The 13,769-nt window shown below is 28.0% G+C and overlaps 1 protein-coding gene across 1 annotated transcript in view; it reads right to left on the reverse strand.

Moving 5' to 3' along the window:
• The window catches only part of LOC129908533 (proton-coupled amino acid transporter-like protein CG1139), a 35,230-nt gene that overhangs the window by 3,365 nt on the left and 18,096 nt on the right, over positions 1-13,769 (reverse strand). Inside the window, exons 2-5 of the mRNA XM_055985111.1 lie at positions 1,654-1,864; positions 1,314-1,586; positions 1,073-1,241; positions 817-1,008 (exon numbers count right to left, since the gene is read on the reverse strand). Coding sequence (XP_055841086.1) covers positions 817-1,008; positions 1,073-1,241; positions 1,314-1,586; positions 1,654-1,826 — 807 coding nt within the window. The 5' untranslated portion in view covers positions 1,827-1,864. The remainder of the gene's footprint in view (positions 1-816; positions 1,009-1,072; positions 1,242-1,313; positions 1,587-1,653; positions 1,865-13,769) is intronic.

A 13,769-nucleotide genomic window follows, 5' to 3' on the forward strand; every position in this document is an offset into this window, starting at 1 on the left:
ATAATATTATTAAAAACTGAAAATTTAATTTTTTAAGTGCGGGATAAAAGTTAAACTTGAGTTAATTCTGGAATAACTATGGTAAAACATCCAGTTCTTGTAAAAATTGTAAAAAATTCAAATCTTAGAAAAAATGTAAAAGAGGAGAATTATTTTTCAGAAAAGTTGACGAACAATTTAATAAACTTTTAATATCAAATAGATTATTATTATCCTTATTTTCATGATCTTTGAAAACAACACTGTCTAATCTAACAATTAGATATTTTGCACATGTTTAACTATCTACAGTAGATATTGCTACTTAACAGCTTTTTATTGAAAGCAATTTTCTAAAAATAAATACACCTCAAACGGTGTAAGCTAGCTGTAGCTGAGCTGACCACATTTCAAATGAAATCGTTTTCATCGATCTAGTATGTCAATATTTAAGTTATCTTTATCGGCCAATCGACGTTAATTGGCATTTTGAATTTGTTTAATGTTTTGACTTAGCAGTGTGACTTTTATTAGTTTTAAAGATTAAAATCTTGAAATGGTATCCACTTGACTCTGGAGATACATGCTTTGATAGAAGTAGGTACTTTAGTATTTTTCCAAGGGGCTTTTTTTTTTGTAAAGTAGGTTGTCAGTAGTTAAATTGATATTATCTTGTAAAGTGGCTCGCAGAATTGGTATATTAAGAGGAATCGTTATGGTTTCATTAGCTAGATTTTAAAACCATTGCATACTTCTAGGATCATCTAGTTAAAAATTATTTTCAACTAAATTTTGAGTTTTTTTTTTTTAATTTTATAAAAAAGAATGATTACTTACCACACCAATAGCTTCCAATGCAAACAACACTGTTCCGAAAAACAATGGGAAAGTTGAGTAATTAGCAAATGCATCTTTTCCTTCCATTGATACACCATCACGGAAAATATAATAACAAATGATTCCAAAAGAAACCATTGTAATTGCATTGGCAATTGTTGAAAATGGTGCCAAATATTTAAGGTTTCGAACCTATAAATCCAGTCAATTAAAGTTATTCTATAGTAAAAATATTGTTGAGTAAAATAAAACTTACCCAATTGATCAAAATTAAAGGCAGTAAAACAAAAACCATGTACATTCTAACATCGATTGGTTCGGAGGTATAAGAATCACATACAGATTTAATGTTGGAAGAAACAAAGACAACATACACGCAACATGTTCCAAGTTGATAGATTAACAGAAATACGTTGACTGTGTGACTAAAATTATCAATAAAATATTATTATAACTTTAGGAACCCACTTTTATATAAGTGCTTGAAAAAAACCTACCCAATATATGGAACCCATTTTTTGAAGAATGGTGGTCCTTCACCAAATCCTGCCTCAGCAACTTCTGGATAACCCATACTGGGTGTTTTTTTCCGCCTACACAATTCATATTCAGCTTTGATAAGCAGGTGAATACAATATGTGCATATTGCTCCAATAACAAGAGTTCCTATTGTTCCAGTGAGCCAGCCAGAATTTCTGAAGGCATTTGGCATAGCTAGAATACCAGTTCCAAGAGATCCCTTCAACAAATGGAACATTGTTTCCGAATTTCTGTTAAAATATAAGAACAAAATTTTATTAATTTAGCAATATAATTTTTTTCGTTTTAAGTTCTTACGTTGTGGGATGCTCCACAGTTCTTTGTGCATAGGGATCGTAATCATTTTGTAAAGAGATTTTACCCTTTTCCGTCAGCTCAAGACTAAAGTGGGGCTTGTCGCCAGCTTGTATTGCTTTGTCACTGTCATTAACAAAAGCCGCATTATTGTGTCCATTTAGATTTCTACTCATCACGTAGGTGTCGTCGTTTTAGGAAATCTGAATAGTTTCTGAAAAATAAATGAACATATTTATAGTTAACGGAATTCTTATTTTTTTTTTTTAAACAAAAATTTTCAGAAATAAATACAAAATCTAATCCTCTTGTTGATTTAACTCCCAAAACCTTTTCTAAAAAACAAAGCTTTCACCTAGTTGATATTTTAAATTGCAAAGCAAACTTTTTACTGCCTATGTTGCATAATAATGCATTTAGTTCACTTTTAGCCAATAAGGTTTTCAAATGCAACTGCTTAACTGTTCGAGTAAGTCATTTAACCTTTGCCGTTGGACATTTTTTTAAGACTTTTAAAAAAATATATAATATATATTTACAAAATTATAAAAACATCTTTTTAATTGGTTTGACCTCAAAACAAACTGCAGTAAATTTTTTTTGTAAAATTTGTTTTTGAAAAGTGAAAGTCATTTAAAAATAGTTTTTTTTTTATGTATAAAAATTCAAATATTTTTGTTAAAATAAAACTTTTTATGGCAATTAAAAGGCAATATTAATTTATAAAAAAAAATTCTAAAAAATTCAAAATTTCAAAAAACTGATAAAAAAATTGATTTTTTTTATAATCCAATAATTCACTGCACAACAAAATTAAGCTTTTTGTATGATGAATTAACCAAACAATACTTTTCCAAAGGTTTTTGGTGTGCTGAACTCGAATCCGAATCCAGAAATATTCTATCAGCTCCCGTTTTTTAAATATTACCGTAAGAAAATGCAAAAACACCTGTCTCTGAAGTTATGCTGCAATGTGTGGGAATTTTTTTCAACACTTTTTGTGAAGGTTTGTATAAGAATTGCCTTTCTTCTTTAAAAATCTGTTTTAATCTTTGCGATATCTTTTTTATAATCCGAGATATTTTAATTTGAAGTTACTGCAGTTTGAAATAACGTTATTGATAAAATAAGCCAAAACACACGTACTTAAACTTAAGATATCTCAGATAATAAAACAGATATCGGAAAGATTTAAACAGATTTTCAAAGAAGAAAAACAGTTCTTATAGAAACCGTTACAAATTTTGCCAAAATAAGGTACCTCACATCAAAGCATAACCTCAAAAACAGCCAAAACACGTTTTTTTCGCAAATTCTAACGGCAATATTTCAAGAACTAGGACCGATAGAATATTTCTGACTTCATATTCGAGTTAAGCATCTCAAAAACTATTGGAAAAGTATAGTTTGGTTTATTCATAATAAAAATAGTAAAATTTTGTTGACCAGAGCTAACAGCCAAAAAACGTGTTTTTGCATTTTCTAATGGCAATATTTCAAAAACTAGAGCTGATAGAATATTTCTGAAACCGGATTCGAGTTCAGCACACCAAAAACCATTGGAAAAGTATTGTATAGTTTATTCATCCAAAACCTTGTTGTGCAGTGAATTTATTATTTTTTCTTAATTTTGACGCTGAAACTGCGAGGCATAATTTTTCACATTCTCTTTTTCACATTCTGCTCTGTCTGATTATAATTATTATAATTATTATCATCGTGAGTTGGTTTTTTTACGAATCAAAATACACTAAAAAAAAAAAAAATTAAAGAAAACATTTTGCCCCTAAGTACCCATACAAAATTTTAAAAACTGTCAAATCGCATACAATTTTTAAAATTGCTTCTTTTAAATGGCAGCTTAAAATTTAATAAAGAGTGAATAAATTGGGCCTTGCTTCTTAAAATAAATTGATTGAAAAATCTCTTTTTCAAAATCTTACACAACAACAATTTTTTTTATTTTCATATTTTGCTCTGTGTTTTCAGAATTTACTGAGCATTAAAAACCTTAAAATAAGCAGATGTGTAACTGTCAACATTTTCAGTTTGAAATTAATTTATACCTAAAAGTTCGAATTTCTGAATCTGGGTTGAAATCGAAGCCAATTTTGAAGTGATTTTCATAAAAAATACCTCGATTGATTGGGAAATAGATATAGTTTTAGAATATATTTTTTAAATAGCATGTTGTTTTGAAAACATATACTTTAAATTGATGCCGAAGTTGGGCAAATGACAAAAAAAATATAATTTTTGATTTTTGAGAGCTTATAAATTCTAAGTGGTTTAACAAATTTACATGTTTTATACATTGTTGAAAATGTATATTTATCTTCTATCAGAAACTGTAAAAAAATCGAAAATGGGTAAAAAATTGACGAAGCTAGAATTTTTCAATGGGTGAAGGTCCAAAAACTCGTTTTTTGCCCGTAACTCCAGATTTTGGGGGTGTTAGGGGATTTTCAAATACCGTTTCGTAATCATTGCGACTAGCTCTACAAAACCTGATAGGTCTCCTCCCGCGTATATTTTGAAACTTAATTTTTGTAACCGTGTATTTATCAAAACGGGTTCCTGAAATTTTCTTTTTATGTGTGGATTAATAATTTTTCTGAAAGCATTCATTTTGAAAATGTAATAACAAAAGCTTTTTCTTTAATTTTTTTTTTATTTTCTGTTATACACAAGAAATCAAATGGCATATTGTGCACTTCGTTAAGAAAATAAAAAACAATTTTAAAAAGTTTTTTCATAATTTTAGAAACATTTATTTTTTTTAAAACTTTTCTTATAAATTGATAACAAAAGTAAACTAAAATTATTCTTATGAATGTTAATTTAAATAGCTTTAACACTCTATGCGATTTTTACCATAAAAGAAAAAAGAAAGTTCGTGCCTCCCTTCCTATTGAAAAATACAATAAGCAAATAAGATAACCACTTATCACTTATCAATATTAGTACAAGATAGAACTTGTAGTGATATGATTTGATTATAAATACATAGATAATGAAAAATCACGGTGATACAAAATATGGAACAAATATTGCCAATTGGATTTTTTAAGAATAATTCCTATAGAAATAAGTCTCAGGTAGCTAGCTATAACAAGAAGATTTTTTGTTATAATTTGAAAAAAAAAAAAAAAAAATCAAGAAAACATAAATATTGGTCTGCTATTTCTATTTTGTTAAAATTTTTTCCCTAACTTTTAATAGTTTCCAACAAATTTCAAATAAAACTAAAATACAATAGAGGCATTACATGAAAATAGTAATTATTGATATCTGTCAAAATGTCGTTGGCCCCTTTTTATAAAGTCTTCCTCTCATTATTCGGCCGAGTTCAAGATCAAATTGAGTAACACTAAATTCCAACATCCAAAAATATCTTATTGTAATGTATTCAGTTATCTACATGTTGAAATGAAAAATCTTGACATACTCCTACACTTTGTATACTATGCGCTGTAAGCCTCATTTAAAACCACCAGAGTCGCATTTTAATTAATTTCAATCCGAGGTCAGTTCGGATTTATCCATTTAATGCCTGTTATTAAAATTTACTTTATCCACTTCCCTCCCATTTCATACCTCGATACAAAACACAATGAAGTGAATCCATGCACACCATGCGCAGACAATCATTTCAATTACACCAATTAAATGAAACACTTTGCTCTGATATATTCATATCCGACTTTCAACGACAACTATACAACTACGATATGACGGCCTGTGCTGATGAAGTCGCGAATAAAAAAGATCACAATCCGTCATTCATTATTGTTGTTGAATATTATTATCTGCCGCGCATCTGATTAACAACAATTTCCGATTTGATTCTATTGTAGGTTATTTTGTTGTTGTTGTTGTTTTTTGTTAGCAAAGAGAGTTGGGGGCGCCTCAAAAACACTATTGAATGAATGTCAAAAAGTATCTGTTGCAATTAATTTTATACAAGATCAGTGATATTGACACAAATAGATTCTTGTTTAATTGAATTTGAATGTCTGGCTGGAAAAAAAGTATCTACAGATGAAAAATAACAACTTACTGCACTAGGAATTTTTTTTTTTTATTGAATGTTATGAAAGAAAGGAAGTAGATTCAATAAAACCTATTAGAGGAATACTTATAAATTGTAATAAACACTCAATTGCATTTTTTAAAATGAATTTTATACAAAGTTAAGTCTAAGCATTTCTTTTCAGGGACTAACCCCCAACAAATACTATAATTTAATATATCAAAATTTGCATCTTTTTACAAGAATGTTAAAAGCGATAGAAATATAAAAGCAGATCGGTACGAGACTAACCTTCTTAAATGATGATTCCAACAAGAGAATATTTCTTATGCAGTAATCCCAAGAGCAAAATTAAATACTTAAATGCAGTAAAATTAAAAAGCCTTTGTTAAAAATATTTTATAAACCTTCATATTTTTAAGTACATACCTACTTTTCAAACCTAGCAGAACAACTGTAAGAAAACTCAACGCTGCGCTGGCTGTCTGAAAGTAACTTGGTATCTTTCGTACTTAAGAGTTTTTCTAAAAGTGGCAAAATAATTTTTTTGACAACTAGTGCGTTGAAGACGTGCTAAATAACATGACCCTGAACTTTGCAGACAATTTAACTGCTGGTCTTTGGACTTCTGCCACTGCCGTAAAACTCAACTGATTTTCAAAACCTTTGCGGGAATCGTAAGTTACGTTAAGTTTTTTAAAATCAGTTGAGTTTTACGGCAGTGGCAGAAGTCCAAAGACCAGCAGTTAAATTGTCTGCAAGGTTCAGGGTCATTAAATAACTGGATTTAGGCAAATGCGCTAATCCAGATTACCTTAAAAAATATCCTTTATAGTCCTGAAAAGTTTTTTTTTTTTTTTACTAGCCAAAACAATGTCGTATAAGCTTTTATATCTATTCTATCATTTTCCTGGCCTATTTTTACTTGCGATATATAGGTACTATATATCAAGTTATGCATTCGTACAAAAAAAAAAAAGTTGAGATAACATTTTTCCATGACATTACAATGGTAGAGAATGCCAAAAAAGGGGGTCCTGGAAGTCCGTCTGTCTGTCTGTCTGTCTGTCTGTCTGTGTAAGGACCTACAGCCTAAACGTATGAACCGATTAATGTCAAACTTGGTATGTAGCCTTATTTGGCGACTCTCCAGAGGGGTTTTTGGAATTAATTTTTTTGGACCAAAAATAACGGTACTTGTGATATACCGATTTTAGTAAAATTTAAATATCTCGAAAAAGGCTCTAACGATTTTGTTTAAAAAATTCAAATGTTAGTTTTAAGCTAAGGTCTATCTTTCAATGAAAAAATTTTTTTTTTGAAAATCATAAGCTGTGTTTTATTGGTACTCAGTATTTTACTGAGTAAACATTTAATGCTGTAAACAACAACAAACGATTACTTTTATTTATTATTAATAATCCTTTAGTGTTGAAGAGACAAAAATGTATAAGTTTAAAAAAAGATTTTTTCTATAAACCAACAAATTAAAAACTTTTGTTTATCCTTAGCAATCATTTGTTGTTGTTTTTCGTACAAAATTTTACTGAGCTAAGTACTGAGTTACCAATAAAACACGCCTATTATTAACGGTACCTTCCATAGAACGGTTTTTTTTTTTCAAATCCGTTTATCTCCGAAAGTGCTTATTCGATTTAAACGAAATTTTTTGTGAAAAAGCATTTATATAATTTAAATATAAACCAAAAATAAAATTTCCAAAAAAATAATTTTTGGATTTTTAAAAAAATCTTGAAAAATCAAATTTTCTAAAACGGGACATTGAATTTTTTTTTAATTTTGTTTTAAGATGCTGATTGGTGATTTCTACAAAATGGCATACCAATTTTATCTTAAAACTTTTTTTCCAAAAAATTAGTTCGGCTCTAACGATTTTGAAATTTTTTTTTTCTAAAAATGCATGTTAATATATCAATCCAAACTGCATACTTGTTTTGGAGGGCAATTTGATTTCAGATTTTATTTTATTTTTTTTAAAAACGAATTTTATTTTTTATAATCTTAAAAATTTAAGCAACTTTAACTCTAAACGCAAGTTGTGCATTTTATTTAATACATACAAGGAAAAGGAAATATCTTAAAGAACGAAAAATTCTATTTGAATTATATTACACTTGTCAGGCCATATTGAAGGTTAAGAATAAAAAACTTATAAAATTTGTGTATACAAAAATTACAGTTGACTTGTGTCGCATAAAATGTTAGAAGTAGACTGTTAAAAGGTAGAGTATCTTTATTCTAATTTAGTTTTAAAGGAATATTTTTTAATAAGGTACAAAATATGATAAAAGCTTTGAAAGAATTAGAATTTTATCTACCGACAAATTATAACTTATATTTATTTAAAATTTAGATACAGTCCAATTTACCCTTCACTAAAATGTTAGGTTAGAGTTTTTTAACACCTCATCAAAACAAATCAGACAGACTTTTGCATTATTAATTATTGTTTATATTATTTTATAGCATTCAACTTTACAGTTGTTTAAGCATTTTATACGTTTTTATTGCATACCTAAAGTTCATTATACTTATTAAGTTAATGATCTCTCAAAAATCTGTTCAGACATACATATATGTACATATTTGTACTTATATTTTTTTCTAAGGATGTAAAGAAATAAATATAAGGATAATATGAAATGATTTATAATATGTGTCAAAAATTTTTTTTGAAATTGACCATTATCAACTATTTTTCGATAACGATTCCATTTCAAATATATTTACTTAAAAAAATTTTATTGTTTTCATCTTTTTTTCATGGACAATTTCATACACATTAAACACATTTTTTAAATCAAATTTACACCTCATTATGATCAATTTACTACATGTTAACAAATTTGTTATGCTCGTACTAAATAAACGTTCACATTTTTAACAATTTATTCAGCCCACGTCAACAAGGTATCATTTTCTTTTTTTATTGAAATTTTAAAGGGTTAGTACTGGTTTTGTTGATAAATTCAAAAATATTGACACAAATTTTAAAGTTTTTTTTTTTTTTTTTAATGTCAAACAAAAAGTTTTTTTTTTGAAAACCGAAAAAGATTACAATTTTGTAGAATTTTGTACAGAATTTATTTTTAATTTATACATAATAAAATACATATTATCACCGCTTTTACTTTTATTTATCTATCATTACCAATATGTTACCATTTTTTTTTTTGTTTCATTTTCTAGTTATTTGTCAAGGCAACAATGTGCGACCAACCCGCATACCTATAATACTTTACAATTTAATTTAATTTGTATATGACATTTTTCGAGTTTCAAATTTCATTGACATTGAATTCTTCGCAGTAAATATTTTTCTGTGAAATTGAGCAGGGCAACAGAGGGTAGAGAGAAGTAGGTGAAGAATTTGTTTTGTTTTCATTTTCCATAGCTTCACACTTTATGCGTTTTCATTTTATTTATTGTTGTTGTATTTTTAACGTTTATTTCTGCTAAGGTCAAATGCTTTAGGAAAAAAAAAAAAAACAATCATTATGTGAATAAAAAACGGCTTGATGCCATTATTATGGACAAAGTGCAAATATTTCGCAACAGGTGTTATATTTCAAAAGTTTAAGTAGAAAATAAAAAAAAAATAGTCGAGTAATAATATTCAAAAGGCTTCTATGAAGTTTGTAAAATGATTACTTTGTCAAGTTTAATATTCATGAAAAAATTACACCTCCATAAGCCATCAAATAGTGAGAAAAAGAAGGGTTTTTTCTTTGAAAAAAAAAAACAAAAATTCATAGAATATTTTATGTTTTTCAAAAATTTCAAAAACCTTATAATATGTATTTTAAAACAAGAAAACAAATTGCATAGAAATTTAATTAATCTCTTCCCACGAATCACGATTTTTTTTTAAATTTTTCTTGGCAAACTAAATCATTAACAACAACAAAAACTTAATGTTTATTTATAAACGTTTTCGGTAGATAATTTATTTTAATTCTTGAATTAAAAATAATTTATTTTATTGTAATTTCTAGTTCTTAAAAATAAAAAAAATAAAATTACATCAAAGAGTGCAATGTCTTCCTATTCATTAAGTTGGCAAGGGTTTTGTAATTTTCCTGCATGCACTATACGATTATCACACTAGAATTGGATGCAAGTTGAAAAACGTGAATAAAATCTAACATGTATTTCGAGTGTAACTATTTGATATAATGACCTACCAAAATACTGTTGACGTTAATTCTGAAATTTTAACTAGGGATTCCGTTGTTTTATTCCAATGCAAATATTTTTCAGTTGCAGCAAGTATTTTCCTACCTATAAAAAAATATGCAAATATTTTCTTCATATATTTTTTTAAAATTTAAAATATTTTTTTTTTTTAAATTTTAAATGTATTTTTTTAAATTAACATTTTTACAATCCAGGTCACCCTACAACTGGACCTTATTTTTAAAAAAGTCAACTCATTTAAAAACTATCTAACCAATTTCATAATTATAAGTGTACTTAATACCGAAAAGAAAAAAAAGTACGTATACGCAACAGTGTACCATGCACATTCTTCTATGTATCTTCATGTATAATTAAATTCACGTGGAAGTCATAAATAATAATGATTGGGTTAGGATCGCTCACCAAATATCAATCATTTTTAAAGAATACATTTTATAAGTTTAAATTATTTTCACTTTTAGTGAGCATAATCTATCTTTTCGCGAACTATAGTTTTGGATCCTGAATTTGGAAACTCAGGAAGTATAAAAAAGAAACCTTTATTTGCCTGTAAAAGGGATTAACTGTTGTGAAACTAAGAAATTTGTTATCCTAAGAATTTATCAAAGTCATGAAGCTGCAACAATTTATTCAAGATATTCATAGTAAACAGAATTGAGTATATTTTTCTCCGAAAACTATAATTTGGATTCAATCATATGGAAAAATTAAATGGAAGTTAAAAATGGTCACGAATAGATTGATTCTATGGGAAATTATTTCGTAACAATTTATTAGATTGCAGATGCAAAACGCTGATAATTTTCATAGCGTCTGAAGAACCTAGAAATTAGATAGATTGGTTTTTAATAATACACCAAGATCTAATAATAATGAAAAACTGCTGTTTTTAATAAAATTTTAAGTTCAAGTTCAAAGTATGTATGTTCAATGGAGAAGAATTCATAAGGCACACAATACAAATGTTTAAATTTTACGTAAAATAGATAAACAATTTTAAATTTCAAACTTTTTTTTTGCATGAAAAAAAAAATCAAAATCTTGAAGATGATTGAATTAAAATTACATTCTTCATTTGACGATGGTTTATAAAATTACAAAATATTTTGATTGATTTGCTACTTTTTGATAGACAAATGTTTTAAAATTTTGACTTCCACCCAAAATTGTTGGCACTCGTGCATCTGGAAATAGGATTCTTGTAAATGCACATTTAAATACTGAAAAGTCTCTTTCATAAAATAATATCAACAAAACTTTATTTTGATTTAATTTAATTTATTTGATTTATTTTCATATATAAATTTCAATATAATTGAAATCATCTATAATGGAAAAATTCAAACAAATAATTTTAACAGATTTATTTTAAATTCTAAGATAAATTTGATTTTACGTCTGATTTAAACATCAATCAATGCCTAACATTTATCCTTGAAAGACTAATTACCGGAATTAATGAGTGCATTTTAAGGGACATCCACACTTACTTTTAAAAATGCTACAAGTCAAATAAAATTAAATTTAAAAAAAAAATTAACCTGAGACTTGTAAACATAAAAGTAAACATAAAAGTGCAAAAGTAAAACTGGACGTAAACATAAACAGTAACACAAACGTAAACGTCAACGTAAATGTTCAGGTAAACATAAACAAAAACGTAACCGTAACCATTACGTAAAAGTTATACATAGCATAAACGAAAAGAGAGAAATAAACGTAACCATAAAAGAAAACGTAAATGTTAAAGTAAACGTAAACATTAAAGTAAACAATAACGTCAACGTAAATGTTAAGGTAAACATAATCAAAATCGTAAGCGTAACCGTTAACGTAACAATAACGTTAACTTTAAACATAAAATAAACGGAAATGTAGAAATAAACGTAATCATAACAGAAAACGTAAACGCTTAAGTAAACGTAAACATTAAAGTTAACGCAAACGTAAACATAAAGTCATTTCTTTTTGGTTTAGGTCTAGCCTAAGATTACACACTAGCAGTACAAAAAACGACAACCAAATGCAGAGAATATATCTTTTTATTTTTAGCAAATTACTTAATTGTTGGCACACATTGTGTAGATCCATCACAAAATTGTCTCTACAGTTTCACGAGATTTAAATCTGCATCAGACGACAGCTAAAACAATTGCGGTGGCGGCGACATCGTCAGCAGCATCTCAGTAGTGGAAAATACCAAAGTCAAGTTCAAGAATATAGTCGGCCACTACGCCAAAAATGTTTATTCAGATGAATCTGTATTCAAAAATAGATAATGCATCTTGTCGCTAAATTAACAGAAAAAAAAAAATTGTCACAAACGTTTGTCGAGTTAGGGATTTTTCCAATTTCCGCAATTTTTCATGTCAATAAAAATTGTTCGATGATGCCAAAAATTTGAGCAAAAAAACGTGTATTTTTTTGGTTAAAATATTTTGACAGTCAACGACTTGAATGAGTAATTTTTGTGTAGGAAAAGTACCTCTGGATTATTGCCAATGTTGCAAATGCAATTTTCATCTTTGTCATTTTTAAGTGCAAGTGAAATGAGAATGAATTTTATTAATCTCATTAAAAATTCATATTTTTTTCTAACTCAGACTTGTGGTTCTAATTTCTCAGAAGAAAATGAGATTCTTTAAAGGTCATTGGCGGTGACGATTGAACACGAACCTTTTGGCAAACATTACGGCGCAATTCGCTGAAAAAGTGAAAGGCATAAAAGTCTTTGAGACCGGACAGTGCTCTCAATAGATTTTTTTTTTGTAACGTGTTCGTAAGTTTTTTGTTGTTGTTGTTGTTGTCTTCAACATACTCCCCATACGCACACTCAAATGATTGATAAATTATGGACAAGTTACTAGTTCTTTCTAAGAGCTATACAAACTACAAAGTTGTTAGACTATAACTTCATTTCAAAGTCAGAAGATACAACAGAGTCTGCAGAGTCGTGAGATAATTTACCTGGAGGCAATTGACTCTGCTGCTGTTGGTGTTGCTGCTGCTGCTGCTGCATCAAGGTGTGCACTCAATTTGGGTCACAAATGACTAGTTGTTGGCTGAGGCAAACCTCGGCAACCAAACCATCCAGATTGACCAAAAAGACTGTGTGGTCTTTAATAAGTTGTTTGGACAACCGTGTGCCGTACATCAATCGATGATAAGTTAAAGGACGTTTAGCTTTGAAACTGAAATTATGGTTATTAATTTTTATGTTACTAATTGAACATGGGCACTTTATCGTAAGCAACATAGTGTTGTTGGTGATTTGATGATATAGCTTTGGGTGTTGAAACTTGTGGATGCAACATTTTTTTTTTTTTTTGTTTGAAAACTTTTCATTAGATGAATGTTCCCATCCATACTTTGAGATAGAAAAAAAATATATGGAAACATTAAGTTTTGCATGAATGATGAAGATAAGATAAGTCTAAGTTGTAGTAATGATGTAAAAGAGTCAATTAAGTGAGCTCATGAATGTGATTAGACAGGATTTTTGAAAAAAATTGCATGTAAAGATGTGATTTTAGTTTGATTTCCTGAAAAAGAAGCTACAACAAATATTTTCAATGGTTTTTGCATTTTGCAAAATTATGTTGTTTGGCTGACGAAATCAAACTGGAATTGACGAAATATGTTTTTTTTCTTTTGAAATCATCTGATATTTTTACTTCTTACTTCTTGCAGCTCAATGGGAAAATGTTACTGCATGGAGAAATAATACCACCTTAAAACAAGCGGATTCCATATTAAATTAAGCGGATTTCTGCATTTTTTTTTTGCCAAGATGACTTTCACCTTAAATTGAGCGGAAAAATCTTCTTAATTTCTTGAATGCGGAAATTTAAAAGAAATGCACTTA

Source organism: Episyrphus balteatus, chromosome 2 (genome assembly GCF_945859705.1).
Source record: "Episyrphus balteatus chromosome 2, idEpiBalt1.1, whole genome shotgun sequence".
Lineage (NCBI taxonomy): Eukaryota > Metazoa > Arthropoda > Insecta > Diptera > Syrphidae > Episyrphus > Episyrphus balteatus.